The sequence below is a fragment of the Mesoplodon mirus genome (assembly GCF_964341445.2).
Source record: "Mesoplodon mirus genome assembly, chromosome: 6".
Classification (NCBI taxonomy): domain Eukaryota; kingdom Metazoa; phylum Chordata; class Mammalia; order Artiodactyla; family Ziphiidae; genus Mesoplodon; species Mesoplodon mirus.
The window spans coordinates 16,824,618-16,839,510 of record NC_138982.1 but is presented as its reverse complement, the minus strand read 5'-3'; the positions used below and the strand labels follow the sequence as shown (position 1 = coordinate 16,839,510).

Below are 14,893 nucleotides of genomic sequence, written 5' to 3'. Positions count from 1 at the left end.
ATGGAGTAGGATTGTCCGCCTGGTCTTCAGATACCAGAACTAGGAAATAAACCTTCAACGGGGAGCCAGTTTTTAAAATGATAAAGTTCTTCTATACATGAGATATACTATTATGCAACACAAATTACTGCAAGAAGTGATGGAAGTGATAGGCAGAAATAAAGAATCCAGATGGACTTTTAAGAAATTCACACACCATGGATGCAATATGCTATCTGAGGATATCTGCGATCCATAAAGGATATCTCTTCATAAGCTTCTAGACACTATTCACTAAGAAAGACTGGACACCCCTCTGAATCTGAGCCTGGATGTCCTGATTCCACACAAAAGAACCTATACTCTTAGATGGGTTTTTTTTTCATTCTAAGAAAACAAACTGGTTGTCTTCAGAATGCAAACTGCTTTAGTTAAATTACGTCCTATGCCATGAGGAACCCAAGGCACTTGGTAAAAACTATGAACAAACCACTCTGAGGAGACCATACAGAAGAAATCTCAGCTAACAACAAGGAAACTCTTGGCATCTCCACTCTAGATTAGGGTATCTATTTTATGTTGATTTTTTTCCCTTTATTTATTCTTGGCAACCACACTCTGGTTTATTGCTTTCAGGGAGAGAAAGGAAAAATAATTTACAATATTTCAGTTAATAGTTGAGTCAACTAAAAAAAATTACTAGCTAAATATTTAATTGCACAGTTGAGTTTTTAAATGAAAAAGAAAACTTACATCTACAGTGCAAAGTACATCATTAAACCCCCAGACGTGGTTTGAAGAACAACAAAGAGCCTTCAGGACTCCCAGCCATTCTGAACTGAGAACAGTGCAGCAGGCCGTCAGCTCGGAGGAGAAATTGGCTATGTCATTAATCCTAGAAAGAAGAAAAAGAATATAGAAGAAAGTAACAAAAGAGAAATACATATGATAAACTTAATGAACACATAATTTCAATATAATCAAACATGGCGGTCATTTCTTAGATTCAAGGATATAATAAAAATCCACTTGTCAAATAACCTAGTAGAACCTGGAGCAGAAGGGAAAGGAAATGTCTTCAAATGGTTGCTATTGGTTTGGCCAAAAAGTTCATTCAGCTAATGAATACATTGTTCAATAAAGTTCTGGGAGAAAATGAAAAATGTATCTTTTATCTTTACTTAAAACTGAATGAACTTTTTGAGCAAGCCAATATTTAATGCTGTTGAGCAACAAACAATAACCAGTATAGATGTCAATTAACATATTTTTAGTTCTGTGAACAAATCTGACCTGTAAATTCACATTTTTAAGGGCATCAAAAAAATTAAAAGGTCAGTCTAAATCCAGTGTTTTCAAAATCTGTGTCTATTTGTATTTTTGTTATATATGTTTTTGAAAACATACCAGATAACTTACAGATCATATCTAGAGCATCTCACACCAGATCAATAAGCCAGGTTAAGAAAATCATGGAATAGAGCAGAAGTAAATGCGGGAATAAAATAAGATTTAAAAACAAACAAACAAAAGCCAAATGTCTGCTTAGGCAATTACTAAAGCCCTTAATTTCAAAGGAGCAGCCATGCAACAACTGTGTGGTTAATCGTGAATCCCAGCTCACCTTCCAGCATCCTGATGGCCCATACATACATTCATGAGTGTGTTGCAGACGAAGCTGTAGCGATTGGCCGCATTGTCACTAAGGATCTTGCCCAGCATTGAGTAGTTGATGCTACGGGCTGAGGGATTCTCAATAAAATCCATCATGAAGTCTGGATCCCATCGCAAGTTAGAATTTGCAGGAATCACATTATTATATATGGTTTGCTTTACTTTTGAACAGGCACTACTGAGGTTACAAGAAGAAGAGTTAAAAGACAAAACAAAACTAAAATAACTAGAAAGGTATTTCATTTAAGGACAGATTAAATGGCAGCTGTAATGTATTCCTAGAGAAGGTTTGCATTATGGGTTCTTGATTCCAACTTCCTAATAATCAGCACTGGACACAGTGCTTGGAATGTGCTAGTTCAATAGTTACTGAATGGATGGAAGAACAAAACAAGAATAAGACATCTGGGTACTAATCTTAATTATTTTCTAAGTCTTTTCTACATCTTACATGCTTTAAAAAAATAAAAGAATCTACTATGGCTTCCAACAACTGTCTCTGAACAGTGGTTGGAAAGTGCTATTACTTAAGAATAATAAAAATGGATTGGATTACACATCAGGAACAACTTGGTATTTCAGTCCTAATCATTCATCCTGTAAAGCGATTCCTCTCAGTACAAAGTATCTGGGGGGTTCAAGTGCCACGGCTACTCTGGGCACCATGGTACAGCTGAGAAAGAGAGGCTCACTCCCTGCCTTCAAGGAGCTTAAATTCTAGTAGGGGGATATGGGGAATACATACATTCTATGAGAGTACAGAAACTATTACATTGTTCCTAAAAATTTATCTCACTGTACTGCTCAGCAGTATCGAGAGTTTTTTAAGAGCATGGTCTACCACATTCAGAGTTATATCTGAAGAAAATGCTGAATATTATAAATTTATAAAGGGAATTAGAAAGCATCCCCTCTAATCCTGCTCTGCAGATGAGGCTGAAGCATGACCTGATTTCAAAGCTCAGATTCCACGTACACTTCGCTATTCTAGCCCAATTGCTGTGGATAACAAATCCATAAGCCACAATTCACCTTCTCTATTCAAGAGCTCTTTTAAGCAGCAGAGACTCTTTTCCTTTTAGATTAAGTTTTGGCAGCAAATCTATTTGTGATCAAGGCGACACATGTCTTAGTCTTATGCACCTACATAAACAGTAGCCAGGAATGATTTCCTCAAAAATGAAAAGACATACAGACTCTTCACCCTAAGCTGTTAACATTGACAACTGCTTTAAGAAACCTGAGATTGTTCAGTTCAGTGTTTACCAAAAAGTGACTTTAGACTTCCTCCTTCAGAATCACCTCTGGGGCACCTGTTAAAAATAAAAGACTCCTGGGCCTCACTGCAGGTGTACTGAATCTGTATGCTTAAAAAGCAGTCCCAGGGCTTCCCTGGTGGTGCAGTGGTTGAGAGTCTGCCTGCCGATGCAGGGGACATGGGTTCGTGCCCCGGTCCAGGAGGATCCCACATGCCACGGAGCGGCTGGGCCCGTGAGCCATGGCCGCTGAGCCTGTGCGTCCGGAGCCTGTGCTCCGCAACGGGAGAGGCCACAACAGTGAGAGGTCCGTGTACCGAAAAAAAAAAAAAAAAAAGTAGTCCCAGGTAAAACTAAGTACCAAATATGCGTGGGAAGCACTGGGCTAAGAGAGAGGACTAAAGCCACCCACTAAGTGGCAGCAAGTACAATCTTCTATACTCTTTTTCTTCGCCTACAACTTATATAAAAACTTGTCAGGGGTGGCTGAAGGATACAAGTTTGCAATCTGAAGTCATGACCTATTCAAAATGACAGAATTATACAGTCCCCAGTGTTTTTAAGAATCTCCCTTTTCCCTGTCATAACCCTGCCAGGCTGCATATATTCTCACTTAGCAATAGTTCTTAATTTGTTTCATTTTCCCACTAAAAATGAAACAAAAACAAATTTTGCTCTCTGCCGGTTCCCTCCCTAATACCACGTCCCTGGTTTCCTCCACCACCCAATACTCTGAGTCTTTAAGGAAACAGAGGCCTGCAAATAGCAAAGCAGCATCTCTTTTTATTCAACTTTCCATTTAATTCCAACAATCTACCCCGTCTGTCTTTAGAAACCAAAAGAATTCTGCTTTTCTTTCCTAATTTTTATAAGAGTCAGCCTCACTTTTCCATTAGTACAGAGACTTCTCTCAAGGTGATGTCCTCCTACCTCCTCTGGCAGTTTTTCTGAACTCTGTGGTTCATGGTGAAGTCTCGTGTCCCTTCATTTCTAGGCTTCATATTTCACTTATTACACTCTTTCCAGATGAGCTCCAGGTTTTAGTGAAATGTTAGCTGCCATCTAGGTCACTCTCAAATTCTTAGCACTCTCTGTTGCAGGCGTACATGGAGTTTAAAAAACCCCAAACCAAAACCAAACAAACAAAAACTCAGACATTTTCCTTCTGAAACTTGCATGTATAAGAAAAAACTGATAGAGTAATGAAAGCAACACCACCTTGAGGCCAAAATGACCTATGTTCAAATCCAGGCTTTATCATTTATTAACTTATAATGAGGAACGGTCATTTGTCAATAGGAAAAATCATTTCTACTTCCTGGGGTTGCTGGGAGGATTAAAGATCTTGATGGAGATAACCCGCCACAGTGCCTGGCACAAAGCAGCGGCTCAATCAGAAGCAGACGTGACTAGTACCCTACTTCCTCCAAATATGATTCTTACACAACTTTACAGATGACGTTTCTGATCTAATCATTAAAACTGGTCTATTAGTATACAAACAGAAGTCTCTGCATATCTAGCTTTTGTCTGACCATTTTTCGTAATCCCAAGCTACAAATAATGCCTGACTTGAAGGTTCCTGAGAGAAACGCAGTTCTCTTCCATGGCTTAATCCAGGAAATGTTAGACGGGTAACCCCTTGTGAAACGCCATGGTGCTGATGTTAAGTAGCCCCTCAGTTCATGGTTGGTTTCCTAAATCTCCACACAGCCAGTGTGCATTACTTGAATTAACTCATTTAACATGCTTCACCACGCTGCAGGAGCATTAGAGGTCAAATATACGTGGCTTCCTTGGGAAATTTACACGGCAGTCGCAAGAACCGAATCTTGTATGAGAAAGCTCTCTGAAAACTGTAAACTGAAACTGAAAGCGCTCTGTAAAGTAATAGAAGAATATGGGAGCGGGGTCGGGGGAGGCTTCCCTGGTGGCGCAGTGGTCGGGGGTCTGCCTGCCCATGCGGGGGGCACAGGTTCGTGCCCCGGTCCAGGAGGATCCCGCGTGCCGCGGAGCGGCTGGGCCCGTGAGCCATGGCCGCTGAGCCTGCGCGTCCGGAGCCTGTGCTCCGCAACGGGAGAGGCCACAACAGTGAGAGGCCCGCGTACCGCAAAAAAAATTAAAAAAAAGAATACGGGGTATTATTATTACAACATTTCTGTGGAAAGATGGTTCCTAAGACCCACTCAGACATTCCATAAGGGATTATTTTGAAACCTAATTCATTTCATAAAGAACATACTTTCACATTTTTCCCTATCAATACCATTAAAAATATCATGGTTTTTGATTTGGTATATATCATTCTTTAAGCAGATTTTTTTTTTTTTTTTTTTTTTTTTTTTTGCAGTGCCTACTATGAGCCAGACACTCTTCAAGGTACTGGGATAGAGCAATGAAGAAACTAGAGAAAGTTTCTGCTCTCATGAAGCTTACATTCTAGAAAGGAGCCAGGCCATAAATAAATACACAATGTATGAAACGGGGAGGGGCAAAGTGCTAAAGTTCAGAGAATGATGGAGACCGGGGGGAGGGGCTATTTCCAGTGCAGTGGTCAGGGAGATAGAGCCCTGAACGAACCGTGTGAGGGAGCATCACAAGAGAGGTGACAGCAAGTGCAAAAGCCCCAAGGTGGGAGTGTGCTTAGAGTGTTGGGAGACCAATACAGAGGTCCATGTGATGAGAATGGACAGAGAGAAAGTGGTGGAAGACAGGACTGGATCCAGTAGATCCTAAAGGCTAGGTAAGGACTTTGAATTCTATTCTGAGTAGATACGAGAAGCCACTGGAATACTTCAAGTTATTCTTGTTTCAAAAGGATATCTTTTGAAGACACGTTGAGAATACACTTAAGAGAGTCAAGGGTGCAAGCAGAGAAACGAGCTAGAAGGACACTACGATGGTCCAACCAAGAGATGGTGGTAGTTGCCAAGCAATGAAGAGTGGTCAGATTCTAGATGTACCTGGAAGGCAGAGTTCATAGGATTTACGAACAAGCTGGATGCAAGATACAAGAGAGCAAAGAAAACTGTGACTGTTCTTTCCTTGCCTGCTTCCAGATTCCAAATTTATTCTGCCAGCTATTACTGCCCCCTTCCCTCCCCCAACTTACAGTTAATCACCTAAATTTCCTCAAACACCATTACGGAAGTACAGAGTCTCCAGCACCTGTCTACCTGTCGCGGGTACAAGTGCTAAGGTGCAGAGAATGACAGGGAGTCAGAGACGCTCTGTGAAGTAGGAAGTTCAAGGAGTCAGAGAAGCAAATGCAGGGAGAAAGTAGATATGCAAACAGTGGGGAGACAATGTTCCAAGGGAGGTAACAGCAACTGCAAAATACAGAACATTTTCTCTTATATCAAAACTGCAATCAGAGCTGAACATGCATAGTGATTTGGAATAGGAGGTTAGAGCTACAATGAAAGATAATTCAATAGGAATTCTGGCAGATATAATTAGGATTAACTTTCATTATTCAAAAGGATGACAATTTGGTACACAAACAAATATAGGCGCAATCCTATTCCTATTCTTTTGACTTTCTTCTACCTACCTGAAGAGGTCTCCAAATTTACTTCTGAGGTGGCTACATGACACATAGAGATCGTAGAGGTAGGCTAAGATGCATCTTTCTGGGGAAGAACATTCTGAGGGGTTCACCACATGCTTTACCACACCACACAATCTGAGGAGAAAAATATATGAAGAAATGAGACACTTTGCTAATAAATGTGTTATTGCTTGGAACTTTTAGAGTGAGAATGTGTCCACGTATTACTCAAGTAAGAAAAAAGATACCAGATTGTTAACATTAATCATTATACCAAGTAAATAACTGCATAAAGTATCAGTTTTCTGTCATGATATTGAAACACTAAATATTTTTTTTTAAACTTCAGAAATGCCATTAACATTAAGAAATGAAAGAAATGCCTCTGTACAGGAGATACGTAGGGAGGAATCCACCAATAAAGTTGCTGTGACTGGGACACAAAAGTTGTAGGAGAGAATCTCTCATCAGTAAGAAGACTGACAAATTCTGGAAATTTGCAAAAGGCCCCATGTCCACTATGTAAAAGGGCAATTTCTTCATATCAGTAAGTCTGGGAAATCTATTTTCAAGACCATGAGCTGGTTCTGGCATGAACTTGAAGAATTCATGGTTTGAGGTCACATTCTCCTTGTTTTTCCAAACTAGAAACAAATTTATTTTAGTTTATCTTAATAAGAATTTAAAACCCCTTCTTCTTAGTGACATTGTCCATAAGACATGCGGTTCAGAAGTACCACTACTACTCCAACTCCCCATATCAGAAAGATGGCCTTTTGGGCCACAATTCATACAGAACAAAAGTTCATACCACACAGAAGTAAACACTAGTGGTCCATCCACCTATCTGTGAGTCTGATTCCACTGTCATCTTGCATTCTGTTACAGGGTTCGGTACTCCTACAACAGTGTCACAGATGACTCAGATTATTGAAGCTGAAAAGGGCTTTAGAAATCATCTGATTCACCCTCCTCATTTCACAAAGAGGGCTCTGAGCCTCAGAAAGGTGATGTATCTTGCCCACAAGACAAAGAGCTACTTCACAGCGATCCAAAAGGAGAACTTAGGTCTCCAGAACCCCAGTCTAGAGCCCTCTCCACTGTTTAGGGGACGGGAGGGAGCCTAGCATGTCAAGGCTGAGAAGGACACTGGAGTCACAAACATCAGAGGTGGGACCTAGGAAACTATGCAAAGAAATAGCCATGTGGCATCCCAAGCCCTGTGAACTGACATCAGCAGATGCAGGCAACCGATAAAGGCTGTCAATTATAGCAAAACTGTCCCACAGTTAAGAAGAAAAGTAGGTGATTCAATCAGTTGTTACCTATATAAACCAAAAAATTCCAGGTATACCCTGAAAAGCAAAGAATTATTTTGTGATTAAAGTAAACAAACATTTATTGAAAGTTTGCTAGGCATTTACTGTATCGTAGTAAATACTGAGTGTTTGTTTCCTCAATAATTTTTTCACTTGCTCGAGGTAAGAAAAACATCTTAAATTGAGATCCAATATGTTTATTCATGTAAGTGCAAAAAAAAAGAAAAAGAAAAAAACCCCAAATAATAGTGTTGGGGAAAATACTTATCCTTACTATACATGATAAAGAACAAATATAATAAACTGAATATCAAATATGATTTTATGAACATTTAATAGAACACAAATTTAAAATGTCAAAATAAATGATAATGAAATAAATTCCAAAATAACAAACAAAAACAAAAAAATACTTGTGAAAACCTATTATATTCATTTCATGACCAACTAGAGATGGTTCCATACACAGTTTAAAAAAGTATGATATAAATCAAACAGCATGAATGAGCTCCTAGTTAGAAAGACTTTTAGCAATCTGGGAGATTTATTAGCTATCTGATGTTGGGTACATCACTTCACCTACCACTCCATTTAACAGGCCTGAGTTTCCGTTTCTTGACTTATAAAATAGTACTAATCATTCAACCCTACAGGGTAGTGGAGGGCTATAAAATAGTTCTATATTTCCTGGATTCTAAGATGGTCATTTCCTTACATTTAAAAATATCAGGGATGTTTCAGATGTCACTTAATAATAATCTAAGTGTATATTATCTGTGGCTATGCTCTCATATGAAGAGAAAGCTTATGGTCCACAAAAGCTAAAACATTTACTATCTGGCTCTATACAGAAAAAAGTTTGCTAACTTCTGATCTCAGAGAAAAAAATTGAAGAAAGAACCAAGAATAGGAGAGACAAGGTAGAAGGAAAGATTAGGAAAATATTAAACGAGGTGCCTTCAAGTGATAAGATAATATTTGTTAGGTGAGGAAGGGTGTAAATAGAGAAGAGGCACAGAAATAATAAACTTAAATCAAGCTCAATGTTAGCAAAAGTTTAAGGGCATAAATGCTACTTAAGGCTAAAAGCTGAAGTCAAGAATGTATTTCTCTATGACCCAGCAATCCCACTACTGGGCATATACCCTGAGAAAACCATAATTCAAAAAGAGTCATGTACCACAGTGTTCACTGCAGCTCTATTTACAATAGCCAGGACATGGAAGCAACCTAAGTGTCCAACAACAGATGAATGGATAAAGAAGATGTGGCACATATATACAATGGAATATTACTCAACCATAAAAAGAAACGAAATTGAGTTATTTGTAGTGAGGTGGATGGACCTAGAGTCTGTCATACAGAGTGAAGTAAGTCAGAAAGAGAAAAACAAATACCATATGCTAACACATATATATGGAATCTAAAAAAAAAAAAATGGTACTGATGAACCTAGGGGCAGGGCAGGAATAAAGATGTAGACATAGAGAATGGACTTGAGGACATGGGGAGGGGGAAGGGTAAGCTGGGACGAAGTGAGAGAGTGGCATGGACATATATACACTACCAAATGTCAAATAGATAGCTAGTGGGAAGCAGCTGCATCACACTGGGAGATCAGCTTGGTGCTTTGTGACCACCTAGAGGGGTAGGATAGGGAGGGTGAGAGGGAGATGCAAGAGGGAGGGGATATGGGGATACATGTATACGTATAGCTGATTCACTTTGTTATACAGCAGAAACTAACTCAACATTGTAAAGCAATGATACTCCAATAAAGATGTTAAAAAAATGTTTTTTAAAGAAAAAAGAAGAATGTATTTCTCCCCCAAGATTACAAAGTAAAAATGTTTTATCTTAGGAACTGCAGTTAAAGAAAAGCACATATAATTAAGAGACAGCCTCTTTTACAAACTGAATGTAACAATAATTGGATTTAATTTGGTTATGGTTATTGATTTACATGTTTATTACAGAAACATCTTTGAGACCATAAAGAATATTATAAAAAAATATTCAAATTAAAAAAAAAGAAATCTATGTGTGTAGAATTAATGTGGCAGCTTTTCCTCTTCTCCTAAAAAGCTGCTGTTAAATGGATGACACTCTAGAATAGAGTACATGTTGATTACATGTGCTAGATTACCAAAAAAAGGCACTGTGAACCCCATGTTTCTTTTGAGCCCAGGAGGGTTGCCTTTCTTTTAAGTATATACAGCTCTGGAGAAAGGAGTCTGTGGTGGACAAAAAGGAGCTCAGAATAGGTTTTCTGACAGCTCATTATACTTCTCTGGTCCCAGCAGCCTCGGCCTCATTTAATGGGGGTGATGTAATTACTTTGCCCAACTTCCCGAACAGTAGTAGAGAAAATCTTAGCCTACGATTCACACAAACCGAAAAAAGACTAAGAATCAAAAAAGTCATTTATTCTAGATTAACCCTTGTCAAAAATTTCCTTTAATTTATAAAAGAAATAAAATTGAAAAGGTAAATCTATAAGATGATGTATGTGCAAAGCTTATTTGGCATTGTATTCTCCAAATAGAAACTGAAATTACATGAGCGAAGAAGCAGTCACTTATTCACCATCCATAATAAGCCAGGATGCTGGGTAGCAGTAATGACAGCAACTAGGGGGAGCGAAGTAGCCAGGCAGGCAGGCGGACTTTTCATGCTTTTATCTCCTTTCTGATAAATGTCTCCTGGCACAAGCATTCTTTAACTGTGTTATACCTTTTTATGAAACAAATAGTACTATTTTTGTCTTAAAACCACTATCATATTTCATCACAAATTACACATTCTAGGGTATACCAACCCTTCAAACACCTGGGCCGTCTGATCGGGATTCAGGATCAGACAACTGTGGTATCGCCTGAGAACGGCCACAATGCAGACACACAGTCCCGTTGTGTAACTTCCTGCCAGGCTGGAGGATTTCAGGAGCAGTTCGGCTTCCACAACGCTCAGTTCATTCAGGAGCTACAATGGGAGAAAAGATCGAAGAAAAATGTAGCTGCCAAAATAAATAGGAAAGACGTTTATTTTTACAAACCACGGATATATTGAGTCATTCTAAAACTACTTGATCTCCTTCCTTGTCCTGCCTCAGGAACATGCACATATACAACCACAGTCTCAGCACCCCAATGAATTAACTAGTTTTTATTTTTAATACTTTATCAAATTATAGAGTTTTCCTTCTGTGTGGGCATCATGGTCCATGCAATTGAGAGGTATCCAATACTGAAACAGTTATCAAAATTTTATGGTGGTCCAAAGTTCTGGACTGGATAATTTCAGAGAACAACATCTCCACCTCTGACTTTTTTTCCACTTTCCCCTCCTTTTCAATAAATGGAAGATTTTATCATCATTTTCTTATTATTAACAAAGCTAAAACCTCCAATAGAATAAGTAAAAGAAACCAAGTTTTATGTCTACTCACTAGTGACATAACAAATGAACTCAAGTATGTGTATAAGAAAAATAGTGGAACAAATTAATAATGTTTCATATTTTTTGCTATTCCCTAAAATATACTCTATTATAAATAGCAAACAAACTTTCACCTTTCCCTAAGCAAAAAACAAAAGACAAACAAGAAATACCCTCAAAGTTCTCACGTTTTAAAGTGACTATTACTATATTTTAGCACCAATTATAATTATTTAGTTGAAAATTATGAACACAGATGCAGTTAAAGCGCTAGTTGAAAATGCTAGTTGAATACTGTTGACTCAGAATGTTTCAACTATTCAAAAATGCACTGGGTGGCTCATTTTAAACTGTACAATGCCTAGTAGGTTTGCCTTCTGAAAAAAGAGAGAAGCAGGATCCCTTTGACACCTGTATTGCAAAGTCAATGAGGCCATTGATATTCAGTGCTGGCTCCATGAGATCAAAGATGAGCTGAATATGGTGAGCCAATGGGAGATGGTACGATGTTCCTGATGCAAAGCTTGTGATTTGTTCCAGCACATTGTTAGAGATCTGTGCGAAAAAAAAAAAAAAAAAAAAGTGAAAGTAATCATAAAACCAACAGTCCAAATAACTTTTATTTATTAAATTACTTCAATTCTTAAGGTAAAAAACGTGAATTTATATGTGATTCTACTTAGAAGTTGAAACATATTTCTACAGAAAACAAAACCATGTACAAATGAAATAACATCCTTAAAACAACTATAATTTGAAGAAATAAGCCGAGTTGTCATTCAGATCTATACCCAACTCTCCTAAAGGTAGAACAACAATAAATGCTAATTAATTTCCAGATGACATTTATTTGACTATCAATGGATTTGTAAAACAAAATAGATTTGGTTTCTTCTCCATGGCATAGTAATTTTTCTTCAGTCATCAACAGATTTCTCCCTTATCGATAGCAATGTATGACTAAAATGTAATAATATAAGTAATGCATTATAGATTATTTTATATAGTGTTGATTATTATCATACGGTAAAAATATTTCCATGATTAAAATTAATTCCTCTGAGGAAGGCAACCTGACACTTAAAACTGAACTGCTTGATAGTTTAAGATGCCTCCAAATATGTTTTAAAAATGTATTTATAAAACAAGTAAAGCCAAAAACATATATTGCATGAAAAAGATTTTAAAGGAAATATCCCAAATGCGTAATAAAACAGCTTTAATGGCTACCTGAGATGTCACTTGATGTTGATCAAAATATGAAAGGAGTTGAAGTTTTGTGAACACAGTCTCCAGTGTTGGAAATGCCTCCTGTTTGCTCTTCCTGGCTTTCTGTCCTTCATCTCCAACTAAATAAACACACAGTAGGTACATTATTTTCCATTTAATTGAAGCTCTTGACTTTAATGGATACTTTCTATTGAAGTATAACATACGAATGGAAAATTGTACAAGCTCACTGAATTTCTACAAAATAAATTTATGTAATGAAACTCAAATCATAAAATCACGTACCAAAACTCCAGAAGCCCCCTCAGGTTCCCTCCAGTCACTTCTCCCTCCTCAGAGAACCAAGATCCTGACCTCTAATGGCTTGGATTAGTATTGCTCACTTTGGAACTTTATACAAATGGAATCATATGATACGTACTTTTTACATCTGCCATCTTTCACTCAAAATTATGCTTCTGAGATTGATTCATATTGTTGAGGTAATTTTATTTTTTTTCTAAAAATTAACAATTCTCGGGACTTCCCTGGTGGCGCAGTGGTTAAGAATCCGCCTGCCAATGCAGGGGATGCAGGCTCGATCCCTGGTCCAGGAAGATCCCACATGCCACGGAGCAACTAAGCCCGTGCATCACAACTACTGAGCTCAAAGAGTAGCCCCACTTGGCGCAACTAGAGAAAGCCCACACACTGCAGTGAAGACCCAACGCAGCCATACATACATACATACATACATACATAAAATTACAAAAAAAACCCAAAAAACAAAAAAACAATTCTCATTTATGTACTCTACCTAAACTTTTGGCTATTAATGAGAAGTCCCTCTATAAATGCTTCTTACCCACTGACTTTTAAAATACAATATCAACAATGAATGGGGGGAAAAAAGTCACCGAGGCTCACATTGATATAATAGGAAAAACTTCACTGGCATTTTCTTAGGAGATTCCCAAACAGTTTAGTACGTAAAAAAGGAAATTTACACAATTCCTAACTTTTTTAGGGGTAGAAAGGAATTAAATCTCTCCACCTTGATGGAAAAGTGCTACCTTTATCAATTTAGCATAAAGAAGTTTGGAGAAAATATCAATAAGAAATACTATAAACATTGCTTATTCCAGAGGGACTCTTGCTCTTAACAGCTCTAAGGATAAGATCCAGAAATAATTAGGTCCTATTTTAAAATATTTTTAATATATGTATTTACAAACACAAATCTAAAAACAAAAATGAAATGTTGGATTATACAATCTCCACAAAAGATCATTTCCAACACTATCATTCTAAGCAGTCAAAGGCTACTGAGAAAAAAGCCCTCTAACTCACATCATCTTATTTGGGAAAGTTTAATTTGGGGAACAGAGTTCACTTTATTGATTTTTCTATTAAAGATTCAAGAACGATTTCACTAAACTCAAAAGGCTTTGCTAATGGCAAATGTAATGGATTTAGAAAATAACAAGAAAGGAGGCTTCTCTTTCAACAATAAGCAATTGTGGTTTATAGATAGGCAAAAGACAAGCAAAAAACCCAGGCTGTTGTGCTTCCTAAAACAAACAAACTTAGAATTAAAAGGTGCTGAGTAACATAAGGTACAAGATTGTGTGTCACTTTTGTCAAATATCACCAAATGTAATGCAAATAATAAGAAAGGAGTTCGTGAAACCTACTTGTTTTTCAACATCTATTCTCAAAGGTACAAGTGGCATTTTGCCTTCAATACAGCTGTTTGCATGTCATGAGCATGTATAAAATATCCAAGTTTTGGATTTTTCATTTACTAACATCATTAGTCCAAGGCTGAAAACTTACACCAATAGTCTTGGGTACCATGAGCTTTGGAAGCGAAGTTAATATATTTAATCAGTCCTTCCTGGGACCAAAACCAAGTCTGTTACCAAGAAAAGTAACAGACCGGAGGATGTGGACCCAGCACGAGAACTCACAAATACCTCTTTGTTTGGCTTGTCTATATTAATAGGCTCTGTTTACTTACACATAGCTAACTTCTCAAGACCTCTTATAAAAAAAGATGTAATTGACTCTTGGCAATTTATATTCACTTTGAGAGAAAAATTTAAGAAATTAGTGGTGGTTCTCAAAGGAATATGTTAATGACATTTATGATAACAATATAGTCATAATTTATAGATTTTCATCTGTTTTATGTTAATTTGCTTTCATAATATATATTATTGCTCTCTTGTTGCTTAATTTTGATTTTCCTTTTTTTTTTTTTTAAATCTCTAATCCTGGAAGTTCTGACTTTTATTGGTATGGTAAAACTTCATTAATGTTTTGAAAATTTACACCCAAAGGTGACTAGTCAATGTAAATGTAAAATGAGATTTGAACGTGTTCAACCGGAAATGTCATTTCAGCTTTAGATGATAAATCTCCCCCCGCCCCCAGGCAAGGTCTGGTTGATCTGACGGCACTCCTAA

The 14,893-nt window shown here is 37.5% G+C and overlaps 1 protein-coding gene across 1 annotated transcript in view; it reads right to left on the bottom strand.

The window, feature by feature from the left end:
* The window catches only part of MED12L (mediator complex subunit 12L), a 321,906-nt gene that overhangs the window by 57,032 nt on the left and 249,981 nt on the right, over nucleotides 1–14,893 (bottom strand). The window contains exons 18-23 of the mRNA XM_082625544.1: nucleotides 12,447–12,565; nucleotides 11,628–11,771; nucleotides 10,597–10,760; nucleotides 6,463–6,594; nucleotides 1,604–1,831; nucleotides 733–874 (exon numbers count right to left, since the gene is read on the bottom strand). Of these exons, the coding sequence (XP_082481670.1) occupies nucleotides 733–874; nucleotides 1,604–1,831; nucleotides 6,463–6,594; nucleotides 10,597–10,760; nucleotides 11,628–11,771; nucleotides 12,447–12,565 (929 nt within the window). The remainder of the gene's footprint in view (nucleotides 1–732; nucleotides 875–1,603; nucleotides 1,832–6,462; nucleotides 6,595–10,596; nucleotides 10,761–11,627; nucleotides 11,772–12,446; nucleotides 12,566–14,893) is intronic.